Raw genomic sequence first — 20,942 nt, forward strand, 5'->3', positions numbered from 1 at the left:
GAATGGGGACTGACACACAGGAGAGTTGCTCTGGTAGGAGATGGCAAGAAGCACTGACAGACAATACTTCATCCTAGTGATTTACTGTATAACACCACAGATGTAACACACGCACACACATACATACACAAACACATGGGTTAACGGACACACATGCACACGGACACGCACGCACCATCACCCTCTCACTCGCACGCACGCAGAAATATGAGCAAAAACCTTTCATTTTAGAGTACACTTGTCTCTATAATGGATCCATTACAACAACAACAACAAAAAGACATGCAAAAAAAATACGGTCCGTTTTTTCTTCACAGCGTGAGGACTGGGAAAATGATGCATCACAAACCATTAGCACAGCATGCCACAGATGATGGGTGCGTGTGGTGTGTGGTGGCCTGACTCCACGGCTATGGAGGCCTGTGAGTGACAGAAAGGCTAATTGACAAGCAGAGACTCACAGCAGCGGAGAGTCAATGGGGCCCGCGAGAGCGTACCTTCTCCCAATGATGAAGCCGAACACCATGAAAACCAGGATGATGGTCCCCGCCACGGCCACCACCGCGATGATGATGACGGGATTCTGCTCGCTGGAGACAATGGTGGCTGCTTGGAGAAGGACACACACACACACACACACAAAGGGCACACAGTGTGAACTTTCAGCACATCAGACGTTGGAATCTACAGGGCATAATAGAACCAATGAGGAGTGAGCGGAGAGACTGATAACCCCCTCCTCGCCCTTTACCACAGAGACAAGGGTGTCTAGTTCTATTTCTAGCCTCCGCATGCACGGCTCCACTGTTTCAGAAAGTGGGCTTAATAGTCCCAGATGGTAATGCTGGTGCCCTTCTCCTGAAACAACGACACATTCAGGTTGGATTGTCTCCCATTCAGAGACACATTACACTGCTAGACTATTTGCATTGACAAACCACCAATTGCTCAAAAGAATGGGTGCAGTGGCACTTTCTGCTGTCAGTGCAAGCGGTGCATTACTGGGAGAATTCTTGCATTTTAAATCAAGTGAGTTGAGTTGCTATATAAACACCAGCGAGAGAGGACAGCAATGATTTCTGAGCCCTGCCACTTTAGTTGAGACCTACTGCTCCTTGTGGACGATCCTCAAGCATATTTCTAAAAGGGAAAATTGGAGCTATGAGATCAGCAGTAACTCGGCGAAGGTCTGAACACACTAATCATCTCTATAGAGTGTGTGTGTGTGCTCATGCGTGTGTCCGTGCGTGCCTTTCGTGTGTGCACGCCCATGCATGTGTTCTGCTGGTACCTGAGGCCTCCTCCTTGGTGGTGACCTCCAGCCGGGGTCCATAGGTGCCGTAGCCGGCCGCGGTGAAGGCTCGGATCTGGAACACGTAGGCAGTGCTGGGCTTCAGGTTGTTCACTGTGGCTGACGTGGACCTGGACTTCACTGTGGAGTAGATGCGATCCTTCTGGTCCTTTAGAGAGGAACAGACATTGGCTTATGTTAAATTAGTCCTGTCAATCATAGACACCAAGATACAGCCATTTTTGTAACATACAATATATATTTATTTTTTTTTCAAATTTTACCCCGTTTACTCCCCAATTTCGTGGTATCCAATTGTTTTAGTAGCTACTATCTTGTCTCATCGCTACAACTCCCGTACGGGCTGGGGAGAGATGAAGGTTGAAGGTCATGCTTCCTCCGATACACAACCCGACCAAGCCGCACTGCTTCTTACCACAGCGCGCATCCAACCCGGAAGCCAGCCGCACCAATGTGTCGGAGGAAACACTGTGCACCTGGCAACCTTGGTTAGCGCGCACCGCTCCCGACCCGCCACAGGAGTCGCTGGTGCGCGATGAGACAAGGATATCCCTACCGGCCAACCCCTCCCTAACCCGGACGACGCTAGGCCAATTGTGCGTCGCCCCACGGACCTCCCGGTCGCAGCCGGTTACGACAGAGCCTGGGAGCAAACCCAGAGTCTCTGGTGGCACAGCTGGCACTGCAGTACAGCGCCCTTAACCTCTCTGGGCAACCCGACATGCTAGCGTCCCACCTTGCCAACAATAGATGCAAATGCGCTACGCCAAATGCTAATAGCACTTGTTAAAACTCAAACTTTCATTAAAACACACATGCAGGATACTCAATTGAAGCTACACTCGTTGTGAATCTAGCCAACAAGTCAGATTTTTAAAATGCTTTTTGGCGAAAGCATGAGAAGCTATTATCTGATAGCATGCAACATCCCGAAATACCTGAAGGGGACGTAAACAAAAGAATTAGCGTAGCCGGCACTACACAAAACGCAGAAATAAAATATAAAACATTCATTACCTTTGACGAGCTTCTTTGTTGGCACTCCTATATGTCCCATAAACATCACAATTGGGTCTTTTTGTTTTATTAAATCGGTCCTTGTATACCCAAAATGTCCATTTATGAAGACTGTGTGATCCAGGAAAAACAAATTTAAAAAGTTGCCTATAAACTTTGACAAAACACTTCAAACTACTTCTATAATCCAACTTTAGGTATTAGTAAACGTTAATAAACGATCAAATTGATCACGGAGCGATCTGTATTCAATAGGCACAAGTTTGGGAAACGTAGTCAACTTTTCTGGTTCCATTGTTTACAGCTGTGGACTTGACAACCGGATGTGGCTATTACTCAGATGACCAAAGATTTAGTTGAATCGAAATCACAACACTGGTGACATCGTGTGGAAGCTGTAGGAACTGTAATCTCACCCTTAAGTATTTTTCCTTCCAATAGACAATACATGGACTGGCGGATTGATTTTTTCTCTGTCAATTTAGTGACCAGGTTTTCTGACGATTTTGACCACGGAACTCGTTCTGTTATAGTCACAGACACCATTGAACCAGTTCTAGAAACTTCAGAGTGTTTTCTATGCACACATACTAATCATATGCATATACTATATTCCTGGCATGAGTAGCAGGACGTTGAAATGTTGCGCGATTTTTAACAGAATGTTGAAAAAAGTAGCCCGATCTCTAAGAGGTTTTAACGTTTAAAAATACCTAAAGTTAGATTACAAAAGTAGTTTGAAATATTTTGGCAAAGTTTATAGGCAACTTTTGAAATGTTTTGTAATGACGTTGTGTTTTGGAAAGCTGTTTTTTTCCGGATCAAACCTGCTTTATAAATGGACATTTTGGGTATACATGGACGGAATTAATCGAAAAAAAGGACCAATTGTGATGTTTATGGGACATATTGGAGTGCCAACAAAGAAGCTCATCAAAGGTAATGCATGTTTTATATTCTATTTCAGCGTTTTGTGTAGAGCCTGCTAACGCTAGTTCTATTGTTTACAACTGGATCAGCTGGTTCAGGGGGGTGCATGCTATCAGATAATAGCTTCTCATGCTTTCGCCGAAAAGCATTTTTAAAATCTGACATGTTGGCTGGATTCACAACAAGTGTAGCTTTAATTGAGTACCCTGCATGCGTGATTTAATGAAAGTTTGAGTTTTATTGCGCATTATTTGAATTTGGCGCTATGCATTTCCCAAGGCTATTGGCCACTTGAGATGATAGCGTCTCCATATCCCTAAGAGGTTTTTAATGTGTGAAAGTTGAATTTCGGTTGCCTTTTCAGTGGAATGTTGTCGAGGGGTTCCGCTAGAGAAATGCCTGCCCTAGAAAGGCTAACAGCTCATTGCATAGGACGCACTGCGGCCTACACTCACCCTGCCTGTCTTGTATATACAGTACCAGTCAAAAGCTGTCATCAAGGCAAAGTGTGGCTACTTTGAAGAATCTCAAATATGAAATAGATTTTGATTTGTTTAACACTTTTTTGGTTACTACATGCCCATATTATTCTACAAAATATTATTCTAGAAAATAGTAAAACTAAAGAAAAACCATGGAATGAGTAGGTTGTTGGAAGCAGCAGAAGATGAAGGGGGAGCTGCATGTTTTAAAAAGTTGTCCATGATTTTAATCTGACAGCTAGCCTACATGAGTTAAGTGACAGCTAACTATCAACATGTGCAATGCCTGCAGAACACATCTGCATAGTTAGCTGTCAATGAAGCTAGCTGTCTGAAGAAAATCTGTATTATCTGATTGGACGTGTCACATTTAAAACAAAACAATGTGGCAGAATGACATTTTTATTGGATCAGTGTATGTGTGTCGGGCAATCTGTAATTTCATTGGATCAGTGTGTGTGTGTGGGGGGCGAGGACATTATTCTACTGGTCAGTGAATGTGTGCAGCGCGAAACCCTGCGAGTCAGAGTGTAGCTAGCCTTTTCAGCACTGCGGACGCGCTGCACATGTACAGTCTGCACCAATCAGCGGTGCGGTGGTATCCTTTCATAATAAATGTTTTGGTGCAGCGTTTACCTAGCAAAGTCATGTTTTTTTTGTGTTTTATTATTCTATCTTTTTTTTATATATATATATATATATATATATATATATATATATATTCTTGCACAAGTCCCGCAACCCCTTAAAATCCTCCTGTGACCACCAGTTGAGAGTCACTGCTGTAAACGCTTTCTATCAAAGCCAATAGGCAGAAAAGAAGCTCTGCGATGCCAGGCTCGGAATCCGTCTGGAATCTAGACTGCGTGTACTGTGTATTTTGTTGTTGATCTGTAAATTATTTTGTCGGCAAAAACACCAAATGGAATGCCAAAGACTATTAGGAGAGAAGTCATGCTTGTTTCCAATTTTACAGCTGGGCAGACTACAGCCACAGTACGTGACACAGGAGACTGATTACTGGCAGCCTGAGAGGTCGTGCTCAACAGGGTCTGGAACCTCAGGAGCCATGGAATCTAGCTCTTTGATTTGTTGTGTTAAACCCACTCTCCTCAACCTCATCAACCTCCTCACTCATCTGTTCAGAGTTAAAGTACACGGGAGCTCTATTATATATGAGGGGGCGAGGGAAGATACAGTAAGAGATTGTTAATACTGGCAAGGTAGTGCAATGAAGTGTGTGCTGCCTGGCATGCGTGTGTGGGTGGCTGTGAAGGACCAGGGACTGATTAAAATCTTATGAGAATCTCATTCAATTTTGAGACAAAGGACTCACTCGCAGAATCCTGCTGATTCCACTCGCAGCGTCTTGCAGATATAATGCAAAATGAAGAGTAGGCTAAATGAAACTAAGAAGAACAGGAGAGAGATAGGGGGAGAGGGTTGAGGAGAGCCAGAGTTGTCTGTGTTCAAAGCTGCCACAAACAATCACAGACAGACAGACAGACAGACAGACAGACAGACTGACTATCTCTCTCTCTCTCTCTCTCTCTCTCTCTCTCTCTCTCTCTCTCTCTCTCTCTCTCTCTCTCTCTCTCTCTCAAACATTAATGGATCCAGCGGGGCATCACACACTCACTTTTTCGTAGTACTTGATCTCATATTCGGTGATGACCCCATTGGGCTGCTCAGGCTCCTGCCAGGAGAGCTGGATGCTGCGCTGCTGCACTCTCTCCTTGATGACTTCACTGACTTGGGAGGGAGCTGTTGGAAAAAGACGTGTGTCAATAGGTGATGGGCAAACATACAACTCACATCGTGGCACCTGTGTGCTGGAGTCTTTCTCAACTAAGTATACTTCTTTTACTTTCTCAAACTCACATTGTCTCACACACACACACACACACACACACACACACACACACACACACACACACACACACACACACACACACACACACACACACACACACACACACACACACACACACACACACACACACACACACCATACTCACACACTAGCTGCTAAACAACAGTCTTTCTGTGGCCCTCGTGGCTTTGCCACCACTCTGATGAATATTCACATGGCCACTCTTAAATGTTTACACCTCATAATGGAAATTTCAATTACTGTCGAAACAGTGGAAGATAGCGTTATCTCAACCAGTGTAAAACTGCAACGTGGGTTATGAATGACAATTAAGTTCAATTAATTCCGTTGATACTCCGGATGGAACCGGCAGCACTTATTCTCCCACATGGCAGAGGCATTCAAAAAGCATTTCAGAGAAATGTACCTGTTACCTTGTGACACCTAGTTCATAGCTGAGTAATTACCTGTTGCACTGGGCATGAACTCTGAAAGTTGGTCTATTTTTATCTACGTCTACTGCACAGACAGTGTATTGTTGCTGCACCTGGTGTGACGAGCTATGAAGTTACGATTGTAATTGTACATTGTAGCAGCTCTGAATATTGAAATTCTCACACATTTAAAAAAAAATGTCCACACTTAAGCAAGAGGAAGTAAACACATAGACGCGTTTCTTTAAGCAAAGATAATAAACCCAAGACATTGAATTCCAATATTTGTGCAGATGGGGCAATGAATTGCTCATTGGTGGTGTGAGCTTGAAGACGGACAGATTGACGGCTGATACCCTACTCCCATCTACAGTATCAACCACACAGTCGTGCCTCAAGGCCAGCTGGCTTCTGAATGAAATGACACTTTTATTTTCACAGAACCACAAATTATGACCGATGCAGTTCAACTCCGAAACTTCAACAGAAAATGGAAAATAGTCCTCGTTGAACATTAAGTTATTGATATTGTATGAATATGTCGGAAAATACACAACCCAGAGATGGAGGAAAAGAGGTCAAGAAGATGACAACTCAATAGAATTAACAATCAATAAAAATAGTGTTTTTTTCTGTAATGGGGAAATATTTATCAATGGGTCAGTCATGGGAGGAATTTGTCTATACAGTGAGCCTGAAATAGGGTACTTGTTATTTTGCCATTGGCCCAGTTGTACTGCAAGGACTTCTAATTGGTCAACCACAGGCTAGTGCTGGGTAATAAAACAAGATCCTGTCCCTTTGTTCTGGGGAGATAATCACAGGAGAGAATCACTGGAGAGAACCACTGGAGAGAATCACTGAGAGCATCACTAAGGACAGGAGAGCATGACCATCTACTTCCAAGCTTAAATTGCTAACAATATTGAGCAGCCATGCTCAACTGGCGGACCGCAGTTCGGATTCGGACCCAGAACGGGTTCAATATGGACCGAGGTTCCCGACAAAACACAAAAATTGGGCTTTTCACTTTCTGAACAAGGTTCAAATTCGAAATTAATTTGCAGGTGAACTGGCAGTTAACCTATTGTTATGTTATTCACAGACATAACAAAAAGCTATTTTTAACCTGTCAGAAATGTCCAGATGATTAACTACTGGCCATGTTAGCGAGATGGGTAAGTTAGGCTAACCAGCTACAGTTGAAGTCGGAAGTTTACATACACCTTAGCCAAATACATTTAAACTCATTTTTCACAATTCCTGACATTTAATCCTAGTAAAATTTCCCTGTCTTAGGTCAGTTAGGATCACCACTTTATTTTAAGAATGTGAAATGGCATAATAATAGGAGAGAATTTTTTATTTCAGCTTTTATTTCTTTCAACAACATTCCCAGTGGGTCAAAAGTCTACATACACTCAATTACTATTTGGTAGCATTGCCTTGAAATTGTTTAACTTGGGTCAAATGTTTTGTGTAGCCTTCCACAAGCTTCCCACAATAAGTTGGGTGAATTTTGGCCATTCCTCCTGACAGAGCTGGTGTAACTGAGTAAGGTTTGTAGGCCTCCTTGATCGCACACACTTTTTCAGTTCTGCCCACAAAGTTTCTATTGGATTGAGGTCAGGGCTTTGTGATGGTCACTCCAATACCTTGACTTTGTTGTCCTTAAGCCATTTTGCCACAACTTTGGAAGTATGCTTGGGGTCACTGTCCATTTGGAACACCCATTTGCAACCAAACTGTAACTTCCTGACTGATGTCTTGAGATGTTGCTTCAATATATCCACCAAATATTCCTTCCTCATGATGCCATCTATTTTGTGAAGTGCACCAGTCCCTCCTGCAGCAAAGCATCCCCACAACATGATGCCTCCACTCCCGTGCTTCACGGTTTGAATGGTGTTCTTCGGCTTGAAAGCCCCCCGCTTTTTCCTTCAAACATAACTATGGGCATTATGGCCAAACAGTTATTATTTTTGTTTCATCAGACCAGGGAACATTTCTCCAAAAAGTGAGATCTTTGTCCCCAGGTGCAGTTGCAAACCGTAGTCTGGCTTTTTTATGGTGGTTTTGGAGCAGTGGATTCTTCCTTGCTGAGCACCCTTTCAGGTAATGTTGATATACAGTGCCTTGCGAAAGTATTCAGCCCCCTTGAACTTTGCGACCTTTTGCCACATTTCAGGCTTCAAACATAAAGATATAAAACTGTATTTTTTTGTGAAGAATCAACAACAAGTGGGACACAATCATGAAGTGGAACGACATTTATTGGATATTTCAAACTTTTTTAACAAATCAAAAACTGAAAAATTGGGCGTGCAAAATTATTCAGCCCCCTTAAGTTCATACTTTGTAGCGCCACCTTTTGCTGCGATTACAGCTGGAAGTCGCTTGGGGTATGTCTCTATCAGTTTTGCACATCGAGAGACTGAAATTGTTTCCCATTCCTCCTTGCAAAACAGCTCCAGCTCAGTGAGGTTGGATGGAGAGCATTTGTGAACAGCAGTTTTCAGTTCTTTCCACAGATTCTCGATTGGATTCAGGTCTGGACTTTGACTTGGCCATTCTAACACCTGGATATGTTTATTTTTGAACAATTCAATTGTAGATTTTGCTTTATGTTTTGGATCATTGTCTTGTTGGAAGACAAATCTCCGTCCCAGTCTCAGGTCTTTTGCAGACTCCATCAGGTTTTCTTCTAGAATGGTCCTGTATTTGGCTCCATCCATCTTCCCATCAATTTTAACCATATTCCCTGTCCCTACTGAAGAAAAGCAGGCCCAAACCATGATGCTGCCACCACCATGTTTGACAGTGGGGATTGTGTGTTCAGGGTGATGAGCTGTGTTGCTTTTACGCCAAACATAACGTTTTGCATTGTTGCCAAAAGGTTATATTTTGGTTTCATCTGACCAGAGCACCTTCTTCCACATGTTTGGTGTGTCTCCCAGGTGGCTTGTGGCAAACTTTAAACAACACTTTTTATGGATATCTTTAAGAAATGGCTTTCTTCTTGCCACTCTTCCATAAAGGCCAGATTTGTGCAATATACGACTGATTGTTGTCCTATGGACAGAGTCTCCCACCTCAGCTGTAGATCTCTGCAGTTCATCCAGAGTGATCATGGGCCTCTTGGCTGCATCTCTGATCAGTCTTCTCCTTGTATGAGCTGAAATTTTAGAGGGACGGCCAGGTCTTGGTAGATTTGCAGTGGTCTGATACTCCTTCCATTTCAATATTATCGCTTGCACAGTGCTCCTTGGGATGTTTAAAGCTTGGGAAATCTTTTTGTATCCAAATCTGGCTTTAAACTTCTTCACAACAGTATCTCGGACCTGCCTGGTGTGTTCCTTGTTCTTCATGATGCTCTCTGCGCTTTTAACGGACCTCTGAGACTATCACAGTGCAGGTGCATTTATACGGAGACTTGATTACACACAGGTGGATTGTATTTATCATCATTAGTCATTTAGGTCAACATTGGATCATTCAGAGATCCTCACTGAACTTCTGGAGAGAGTTTGCTGCACTGAAAGTAAAGGGACTGAATAATTTTGCACGCCCAATTTTTCAGTTTTTGATTTGTTAAAAAAGTTTGAAATATCCAATAAATGTCGTTCCACTTCATGATTGTGTCCCACTTGTCGTTGATTCTTCACAAAGAAATACAGTTTTATATCTTTATGTTTGAAGCCTGAAATGTGGCAAAAGGTCGCAAAGTATAAGGGGAGCGAATACTTTCGCAAGGCACTGTAGGACTCATTTAACTGTGGATACAGATACTTTTGTACCTGTTTCCTCCAGAATTTTCACAAGGACCTTTGCTGTTGTTCTGGGATTGGTTTGCACTTTTTGCACCAAAGTACGTCCATCTCTAGGAGACAGAACGCGTCTCCTTCCTAAGCGGTATGACGTCTGCGTGGTCCCATGGTGTTTATACTTGCGTACTATTGTTTGTACAGATGAACGTGGTATCTTCAGGCATTTGGAAATTGCTCCCAAGGATGAACCAGACTTGTGGAGGTCTACAAATTTTTCTCTGAGTTCTTGGCTGATTTGTTTTGATTTTCCCATGATGTCAACCAACGAGCCACTGAGTTTGAAGGTAGGCCTTGAAATACATCCACAGGTACATCTTCAATTGACTCAAATGATGTCAATTAGCCTATCAGAAGCTTCTAAAGCCATGACATCATTTTTGGGAATTTTCCAAGCTGTTTAAAGGCACAGTCAACTTAGTGTACGTAAACTTCTGACCCACTGGAATAGTGATACAGTGAATTATAAGTGAAATAATCTGTATGTAAACAATTGTTGGTAAAATTACTTGTGTCATGCAAGAAGTAGATATCCTAACCAACTATAGTTAGGTGAACAAGAAATTAGTGGAGTGGTTAAAAAACGAGTTTTAATGACTCCAACCTAAGTGTACGTAAACTTCCGACTTCAACTGTATCTAAATATTGTAGTTTTCACAGCCAGATTATGTATCCAGTGACCTCGACCCCCAGGGGTCCCCATTGATTTCGTGGTATCAAAACACACAAGACATGGCAAAATGTGTAGAACTGCCGGAAATTTGCTTTAAAACTGCAAAATGTTCTATCTGCCCCATAGCATGGTGTTGAATTGCCGGGAATGAGTTTAAAAATGGCAAATCTTCTCCAAGCCAACAAGAGGGGTGGGAACAGTTTGGGGTCACATGGGTCACGAGGTTGGGGTTTGTTACTATGCCGATAAATGACAATATTAATCCGAACCTTTGACATCTAAGAAAAATGTGTGAACGGACCTTCTAAAATAGTAGTTGAGTACCCCGGATATAAAGTATATCCTATATCCTATAAGGTGAGATGGCAAAGGAATTCCTCATAGGAAGGAGGGGAGGAAAGAGCCCTGATTGTGTGGGAAGGAAGGTTGGTGTTGGAGCTAAAAGTGGATAAAGTGCTGATGTTTCTGTGTCATGCTGCTCAGTGACCCGGTGGGAGAGGAGCTCTCGGCGCTCTCTTGCTCTAACACGGCCTGACCCCAGATTTGTTTTAAGATGCCCTCCCCGCTAATGACTGCTGCTGGATTAAAACCTTGTTCGGGCTCATCTGCATTCCTGACAATAATGCACACGGTGGACAGTGGACACCAAAGACCCTGTCACAACCCCCTGTTTTGACATGTCACATATAATCCCATCAATCCAACCAAAACACGTGAACAATATATCCTTCTCACGATGGCTGGGCAGTTACAGGGACAATTAAGTTTTCCTTTCCGGAGTCACAACAAGCGGTTAGGGCAGCTTAACTTGGACCAGCTTTGATGCTTGTTCTCTGCACCCTGTCATGTGACTAGCCCTTTAATAAGTGCAGACAGCCTCCCTTCTCCTGATTGATGTAAGTCCTGGTTTGAGTTTAGAACTGCCTCAAGACACCTCTAGTGTGTGTTCCTCTCTGAGGTTCTGCTCTGGCATTTTGTTTTCATATAAACGTGTCAATTACCCTGGGAGGATTTCAGCAGCCATTGATGTGGGTAGATAGATAGATAGATGCAATATAAAGTGACATTTGTACAGCTGAAAGCACTTGTAGCTCAGTAATTGGATCTTTTTACACTTTACTGTTGGTTACTTGCCTCCATCGACTATTTGTTTGGAGGTTGAACGAAGACGCTGGCTATTGTGTGTCTCTCTCTCGCTCTCTCCCTCTTTTTCAGCTAAACTAGGACAGCAGCAGCAGCTTGCGTGAGCCACCGTTCCTCAAAGAAAACATGACAAAGCCAATAAAATAGATTGAGACGTTCAGTGTCTTGTCTGAGATCTGTAATTATACTGAGGTGTTTCTATGATGAGTTGTAACACTGTGACACACACAACCAGACCTCATCATCAGCTTCACCTCATTTAGCCCACTCTGGCCTTAGGCATTCTGCTGCTATGATTCAGTCAGTCACCCAGCAGCCCAAAAAATGTAACTCCTCCATCTCACCGCTCCCTCCCTCCCTCCCTCCCTCCCTCCCTCCCTCCCTCCCTCCCTCCCTCCCTCCCTCCCTCCCTCCCTCCCTCCCTCCCTCAGCCATGGGTGACATAGAGACAAACAATTTGCAGATCAGTTCCACAGGAGAGAAAACCCTAATTCCAGGATAGTAATTCCAAAAAGTAAAGGGTAGCATTGGCCTTTAAGAACCTGCTTCTCCCCTGTGGATTACTACTCAGGCAGCACCCTGTGACAGCCATTAACGACATACTTCAAATTATGGAGGCCAGAACCCAGTCAGCCACTCTGAGACTTTTAACATACCTGAGGGGCTTAGTGTACCAGAAAATGGTATAAGTGTTATGCCTGTCTCTAAGTGACTGTTTAGGGGAAAGCATTTGTGCAATCGCTCACTCTGCAATATTATAGATCTTATTAGTGACCCCCCCCTCCCCAACACCTCCCCCTGTAAAGCTAACTGATCCAGAAACCCACTCTCTCTCTCTCTCTCTCACGTGCCGCACTTGAAAACCTTCATGAATACATTATGCAGGGACATTTTAATATCCGCTTCTTTCACTCAGCCGGTTGGTTCTGAGTAAGTCTACAGTGGCGAAAGCAGTGTCAGAGGCAGAAAAAAAATGTCAGCTCGTTACTGAAGCTTCTTTCTTTCTGCTCCTCTGCTCGGCTTGTGAACCAAATCTAGGCTATAAACTACTCGTCTTTTAATTACCAAACTACTGAAGTCATGCTTGAGTATCTTACGCCCACACTGTTGATTGATTATACTAGATGACTTACCGTATACCATCTTAAAAGCCTCAGCTACTTGACAGCATTTAAATCCAATACAAGGGGTAGATTGCTGCATCTATTCTTCAACAGGCTCTGCGCAACAGACAGGAAGTCTTCTGACAACAGGGACATTTGAAATCAATGTTTTTGGTCACGTGTGCCCGAATACAACAGGTGTTGTATTCACTTTGCAGTGAAATGCTTACTTACGAGCCCGTTCCCAGCAGTGCAGAGTTAAAAAGTAAGCCACATATATGATGAATAAAAAAAGGAAAAAGCAACACAATAAACACAACAAATACAATAAATAACGAGGTCATATACAAGGAGTGTCAGTACCGAGTCAATGTGCAGGGGTTATGAGGTCGCTGAGGTAACTGAGGTAATAAAATATGTACAAGTTGGCAGCGGTAAAAGTGACTAGGCAATCAGGACATAATAAACTGAGTAGCAGCAGCTTATGTAAAGTGTGTCTATGTGTGAGGGTGGCGTCAATATGCATGTGTTTGTGTGTTTTGTGTGTGTGAGCGTATGTTGTGTGTGTGTGTGTGTGTGTGTGTGTGTGTGTGTGTGTGTGTGTGTGTGTGTGTGTGTGTGTGTGTGTGTGTGTGTGTGTGTGTGTGTGTGTGTGTGTGTGTGTGTGTGTGTGTGGTATGCGTGAGTGTGTGGGTTGAGTCTAGTGAGAGTGCGTAGAGCCAGCGCAAGAGGGTCAGTGCAAAACAATTCAGATAAATAAATAAGTAATATAGTGGTCAATGTAAATAATCTGAGTAGCCATTTGATTAACTGTTCAGCAGTCTTATGGCTCGGGGGCAGAAGATGTTCAGGTGCCTTTTGGTCACAGACTTGGCACTCCGGTACTGCTTGCCGTGCGGTAGCAGAGACAACAGTCTATGCCTTGGGTGGCTGGAGTTTTTGACCACTTCCTTTGACACCGCCTTGTATAAAGGTCCTGGATGGCAAGGAGTTTGGCACCAGTGACGTAATGGCCGTACACACTACCCTCCGTAGCCCCTTGCAGTCGGATGCCGAGCAGTCAAGTTGCTATCAATGGTGCAGCTGCAGAACTTTTTGTGAGGATCTGAGAGCCCATGCTAAACTTTTCGGCCTCCTGAAGGGGAAAAAGCATTGTTGTGCGCTGTTCACGACTGTGTTGCTGTGTTCGGACCATGATAGGTTGTTGATGTGGACACAGAGGAACTTGAAGGTCTCGACCCACAATACCACAGCACCGTTGATGTGAATAGGGGTATATTTGGCTCTCCTTTTCTTGTAGTCCATGATCATCTCCTCTGTCTTGCCCACGTTGAGGGAGAGGTTGTTGTGCTGGCACCACACTGCCAGGACTCTGACCTCCTCCCTATAGGCCAGTTCTATGACCTCCTCCCTATAAACCAGGTTTTTGACCTGTCTCCTTGTCATTGTGTCTTCGGCAAACTTAACGATGGTGTTGGAGTCGTGCGTGGCCATGCAGTCGTGGGTGAACAGGGAGTACAGGAGGGGACTGAGCACAAAACCCTTGAGGGTCAGTATGGCGGATGTGTTGAAGCCTACCCTCACCACCAGCAGGCAGCCGTCAGGAAGTCCAGGATCCAGTTGCAGATGGAGGTGTTCAGACCCAGGGTCCTTAGCTTAGTGATGAGCTTGGAGGGCACTATGGTGTTGAACGCTAAGCTGTTGTCAGTGAGCAGCATTCTTACGTAGGTGTTCCTTTTGTCCAGGAGGGAAAGGGTAGTGTGGAGTGCAATAGAGATTGCATAATCTATGGATCTGTTGGGGCGGTATGCTAATTGGAGTAGGTCCAGGGTTTCTGGGATGATGGTGTAGATGTGAGCCATGACCAGCCTTTCAAAGCATTTCATGGTTACAGATGTGAGTCCTACGGTGTGTTAGTCATTTAGACAGGTTACCTTGGTGTTCTTAGGTACAGGGACTATGGTGATTTGCTTGAAATCTGGCCTCCACAATCACCCGACCTCAACCCAATTGAGATGATTTGGGATGAGTTGAACTGCAGAGTGAAGGAAAAGCAGCCAACAAGTGCTCAGCATATGTGGGAACTCCTTCAAGACTGTTGGAAAAGCATTCCAGGCGAAGCTGGTTGACAGAATGCCAAGAGTGTGCAAAGCTGTCATCAAGACAAAGGGTGGCTACTTTGAAGACTCTCAAATATATTTGGATTTGTTTAACACTTTTTTGGTACCTACATGATTCCATATGTGTTATTTCATAGTTTTCACTATTATTCTACAATGTAGAATTTAAAAAATAAAGAAAAACCCTTGAATGAGTAGGTGTGTCCAAACTTTTGCCTGGTACTGTACATACGGTCACTGTGGGGACAACGTCTTCGATGCACTTATGAATGAAGTCGGTGACTGATGTGGTAAACTCCTCAATGTCATCGGATTAATCCCTGTTTCGCTAGTTTAGCATCCGCTTCATTGGACCACTTCCATATTGAGTGCGTCACTGGTTCTTCCTGTTTGAGTTTTTGCTTGTAAGCAGGAATCAGGAGGACAGAGTTATGGTCCGATTTGTCAAATGGAGAGGTTTGTATGTGTCTCTGTGTGTGGAGTAAAGGTGATCTATAGTTTTTATCCCTTTAGTTGCACAGGTGGTAGAAATGTGGTAAAACAGATTTCAGTTTTCCTGCATTAAAGTTACCGGCCACTAGGGGCGCCACCTCTGGATGAGCATTTTCTTATTTGCTTACGGCCTTATACAGCTCATGGAGTGCGGTCTTACTGCCAGCATCGGTTTGTGGTGGTAAATAGACAGCTTTGAAACATACAGATGAAAACTCTCTTGGTAAATAGTGTGGTCTGCAGCTTCTCATGAGGTATTCATACTCAGGTGAGCACAACCTTGAGACTTTCATAATATTAGTGATCTGTTGTTAATAAAGAGACAAACACCACCACCCTTGGTCTTTCCAGACTCTGCGGTTCTGTCCAGCCGATGCATGAAACCAAATTGATTTACATTATCCATGTCCTTGTTCAGCCATGACTCTGAGAAGCATAGCATATTACAGCTCTTAATGTCCCGCTGATAGGATAGACTCGTGGAGCTCGTCCAGTTTATTCTCCAGCGATTGCACATTTGCCAATAGAACATTTGGATAGAGGCAATGTATTCATTCGCTGCTGTAGTCTCACAGCGCCGGCCTCTATAGGGCCTTGTCCGGGGTTAATCAATATGTCATTCGCCTCACCCTTTTCCTAATCGAGGTTAGTGATAGCTGTTCTGATGTCCAATAGCTATTTTAGGTCATAGGAAAACAATGGCGGAAACCGGTGGAGGGTGCTGAGGGGAGGACGGCTTATAATAATGGCTGGAACGGAGCAAATTGAATGGCGTCAAACCATGTGTTTTATATATTTGATACCATTCCACCTATTCCGCTCCAGCCGTTACCACGAGCCCATCCTCCCCAATTAAGGTGCCACCAACCTCCTCCGAGGTTGGAGGAATCATTAGGCACCAAAAAATGCACAAAGTAGCAATTGGTCAGGGGCCCGTAAAACGGCCGCCATTCCCTCCCGCGCCATTCTTTTCCCAACACCATAAACACCTACAAACAACATAGACCTACATTGACTATGGAAACAGGTGTGATATCACACAGACAGCAACCACCTCAGACCTGTATTACACAATTAAGTTGTTTTTCGTCTGTCCAGCGTCCTCTGGATTTCATTCTTGTAGAGACCATAATTTTGATATTTATGACCCACTTTGTTAAGGCACTCAACTTTAATAGACTGGGAGCTTTTTTTAGACATCTTTTCCAGAAGTCTATGAAAACATCAAGATCGGCGACAGAATGGTCCCAGGGTTGACGCTAACGAGCTATGACATAATTCTGATGACTTCCCATTTGACATTGTGACTCCCATAAGAGAGAAAAACTCTCTGGTATTAAATGTTGGCGGCGCCCAGGAGAGAGAGGGACGTTGAAGCAGTGGGCCAGGGGAAGTAGAACTGGTGTGTGTGTGTGTGTGTGTGTGTGTGTGTGTGTGTGTGTGTGTGTGTGTGTGTGTGTGTGTGTGTGTGTGTGTGTGTGTGTGTGTGTGTGTGCGTGCATGTGTGCGTGCGTGCGTGTGTTTTTGTGTGTGTGTGTAGGTAGTGGTTGAACTCCCTCATTGTTACACCTAGGTTCCCGAAGCTATAAAGCTTGATTGGCTGTGAGACAGTGTAGTGCTGCCTGGGCTGAAACCAGCCGGGGCCTAGTAGCCTAGTAGTGGAAGGTATTCAAATCACTCAGTAGGCTGCACACTGGGAGCAGACATGAAAAAGAAGAGCGAGGGAAAATTCCCTTTTTGTGTTCAGCGCAGTCAGTAGAGGCTCAGTGAGTCTGAAAATAAAAACCTCAGACAATGATAGGCTCGGCCTTTGATGAATGTGAGTGGAACTATCGGAATTGGCGTGACAAGGTTCTGGCTAGTGGGCCTCCACCCGTGAGTGTCCTCCGGCCGCCCTCTCTCCTGCCTGCCCGCCAAGACGAGCCACACACGGAAATGTGCTTCCCCATCTGCCGCTCACAGCTTTGTCGCCTCCATTTAGAGCCGGGGAGGGAGACAGAGAGAGAGCAACCACTGCCGATGTAAATCGTTCAGCCAGTTAAGTAATGCTTTCGTTTTTTTTTTGAGGGCTTCAGCTTTCACGTGGATGACATCGCTGAGTGGAGTTCTTTGTAACTGAGAAATGCCCAAGCTCTGCTCGGCACCTTCAGCTAAACGAGGCCTGTCTCCTATCACTTGGCAATCTCATTCTCTTTTCAAACCAGACATTTACGAACAGACAATAAGGATCTGTAAATTGTAGCTAAAGCTATGATGTCATATTATTCATCGGTAGGTTACACTTCATTGATCATCTCTATAGTTTATCTGATTCTAATTCAGTGTGAGTGCTATGTATAAATGAGGATGTGTGAAAATACCCAATTTATAAGTACCCTTGATGGGGTGTGATTCAAAATAGAGTTAGAAACGGCTCGAGGACAGGCCACTACCGGTATAATGACAATGCTGGAATATAGGACACCTTTGCAAGAGAGGTCACAGGGGAATCTGTTTCAAAGCAATTAGCAAATACTGATTTGGGGAGGCTGGCTCTTTCATGTTCCATCGGAAAACTGACAGCTCCACAACTGAGGTGCCAATGATGAATACATATCTAACACTTCAGTACTGACAGCTAGACGGGAGCCTTCAAAATGACATTTTCACATCATTATTTTCCCGCTCAAAGACCTTTTTAGGAAACCCAGCCTCCCTATCGTATATTAATTTCTATTCTCCTGGATCAGTGAGGTATCAAATCCAATTTTCTTGGCTTCAGAACTTTTCTGAAAGTGTCACCGTCTATCAGGTACTGTATGTTACTACTATTTTTACATATCACGTGACAATGATATACTATATCGTTATTTTTTTAAATCGAAGAAAAGCTTTCGGACCGGAATTTGAATCACCAATGAATAATTTCACAATCGCCCAATTTTATGTCTGCAAAGAAATGAGATTTAATACGTTTCAGTAGGTCTCCTTTGTGTCACCATCCATAACAACATGAGTAGAGCTTTGTGCCGGGCTGTGAAGCTGTGTGTGTGACTCATAGCAGATGGTCAGCGGGGAAAAAATTGCTCCAGACCCCTTTAAATGTTCATGCTACACTGACGTGCTGACATTATGCGCCATGCGCATCATTCCTCCTCCATCGCGTGCTGACAGGGAGTCCATTCGTTCGTTCGTTCGACCCTGCCCCTCGATGGCCGGCCCATGCTGTGTGAACACTGTCCTAATCTCTAAATAGCATTTGGTTGTGTAACATATGCATAATTTACTGGTCAACTTTGTTACATAATTGTTTAGCCAGCAGGGACCCCACTTATTTAAAATCCACTCCGCTGCTCTGTGTCAGTGGCCAAATTAGGGAACAGGGCTAACCGGGCTGGCAGCCTATCATCAGCCTCTCTGAGACACACCCCGATTCCTCCAAGAGAATAGGAGAGTTGAGGTTTTGTTTTCAAGGCCAGGGGCCATAAGAATTCTGTCTTCATTAGGACATTTCCCTGCTTATAATAGTCAACTGGGCTAATGTACTATAATGATGGCACAGACAATAATACATGTCTGAACCCAGAAAAAGAAAGACACTGTAACATACGGACTAAACAAAGGTTTGTGTACTACAGTACAAACCACAACACTACACCGAGACCATACATTCACCCCTGAAGTCAAATTTGGCCTCTTTACATGCAATAACTTCCTCATAAAATTTGCACTTTAGCTACACATTTCTGTCAAATCCTCTGTTGCTCACATTGGGGAGTGTACGAGAGCTCAATTTAATGCAATACATTTTACTAGCTGCCAAATGAGGGCTTTCGTTGACTTCCGTTGGCAATCAAAATTTCACTGACTATAAACAGAAGGCCTGGATGTGAGAGGAGAAGAATGTCAACGGCGCTAAACGCAAGCGTGTTTCACGGCGGTCGTCAGAAGTCAATGACAAGGTCAGAAACGGAGTGAGAGCTCTGCGGCTTTGTAAATAAATCCTGGTTTTGTTGGGAGTCCATCTGAACTCACTTAATTAGAATAAATCCCAGTTGGAGAACAGAACAGAACAGCCTTCCTGGAAGATGTACAGTGCCACATCTCGGATCCCGGCTCCTAATTGCAGCATTTCCCCGAGATCAACGGAATTCACCGCCCAATAATGAAGTCATAAAAATATGTCATGCCCATGCTCCTCCAAATCCCTTTTTTTCCTTGGGAGTCGTATTCTAATGATGATATCTAAGTCCTGCTCAGCACACTGAATGTCACAGGGAATCGTCTGTGAAACAACAGATGCGGCCCAGATGAGAAATGAAAGCAGCGGGACAGGCGGTAATGTACTAACGTAAGACGCTTGGTTCTGCTTATCGCCCGCCTCAATGACCTTTCTACTGCAGGCAGCTGCCGGGCATGTCTTTTCAAATACACTAACAGGCCTAAGCAGAGATATGCGTTTGCATACACAGTGGCTTCGTCATTTATCTTAATAAAACAAAGGCTCTGGCGTGAAAAGGCACAGAGGCAGATTACAGCAGTGGCTCACACGGACAAACGTTCCTAAGAGTAGGTCTGACCGCAACTGTGGATATTTACAGGATCCGCTGCTAACCAGCCACAAGGCCCTGCACCTCCTCCTCGCTTCTATTAAAGGTCAAAGCACAGCCCCAGGCCCCCGGCGCATGCATCTAAATCCTTGATTGGATATCCAAGCCATACAGGGATTGAAACGCAAGATAATTCATAAAATGCAGTGTGCTGGTGACTGATGGGGCCCTGCTTGGGTCAGAATCCAGGCATGGCTATTATATAGGGGTTTGGAGCATTATGGCTACTTATCCACCGTACCTCCCCACAGAGGCAGCTCTGCCTGCCTTAAACTGCCTTAACCCAGCATACTCATTCCCTTATCAGCTGCGAATAAATCTTGTGTTTTTGGCAACGCCGCGGCAAATATTAACATTTCAAATTAGACCTCCACACAACCGTTCCGCAGGAATAGGGGGAAAATGTGATCGCTGAGGGTTATCATCATAAACATCCATTCTAGAAATACCTCTGTCATCACCAAGATGATCATATTAATCAGAGTTCTTATGCCCTTAATCACAGTCTTGGACAGCATCCATCGCAGGGAAATCATATCCAGAGCCCCTCCAGCCAAGTCTGTAATTTTGCACTGAGCACTGGTTGGACGCATTGTGCTGATTGCCAACAGATCCAGGCCAAGCCGACAGGCCTCTCCCTGTCTGCCTCTACCTTTTTGGAAACACTGAGTCAGGCCCATACCTGTAGATTCCAGGCCAAAGGCAGACTATCGTTTCCCCCAGTGTGGGAAATAACCCTGCCTACTTGAAACAATTTGAACAGATGCAGGGGTGCAGTATGTTGGGAAAGAAAGACATCCTCATCACCCCTGGTACTGTTGTGGCCAGCGTACCAGAGTCTGTCAAAAAAGATAAAGCAGGAGCAGCACAATCATCAAGGCTGTGTTTTCAAACACCACGTATTTGCGGTAAAAGTGTTTTTTTGTTCTGTTTGGCAAGCAGACAGGAAA

General features: G+C 44.2%; 1 protein-coding gene across 7 annotated transcripts in view; it reads right to left on the reverse strand.

The window, feature by feature from the left end:
- The window catches only part of LOC135557492 (ephrin type-A receptor 7), a 77,175-nt gene that overhangs the window by 14,683 nt on the left and 41,550 nt on the right, over positions 1-20,942 (reverse strand). For 4 of the 7 annotated variants that reach the window (XM_064990788.1, XM_064990786.1, XM_064990784.1 and 1 more), the window contains exons 6-8: positions 5,381-5,505; positions 1,292-1,460; positions 498-609 (exon numbers count right to left, since the gene is read on the reverse strand). In XM_064990788.1, coding sequence (XP_064846860.1) covers positions 498-609; positions 1,292-1,460; positions 5,381-5,505 — 406 coding nt within the window. The remainder of the gene's footprint in view (positions 1-497; positions 610-1,291; positions 1,461-5,380; positions 5,506-20,942) is intronic. The other 3 variants (XM_064990789.1, XM_064990787.1, XM_064990785.1) reach the window with 1 other exon arrangement.

Source organism: Oncorhynchus masou, chromosome 16 (assembly GCF_036934945.1).
Source record: "Oncorhynchus masou masou isolate Uvic2021 chromosome 16, UVic_Omas_1.1, whole genome shotgun sequence".
Classification (NCBI taxonomy): Eukaryota; Metazoa; Chordata; class Actinopteri; order Salmoniformes; family Salmonidae; genus Oncorhynchus; species Oncorhynchus masou.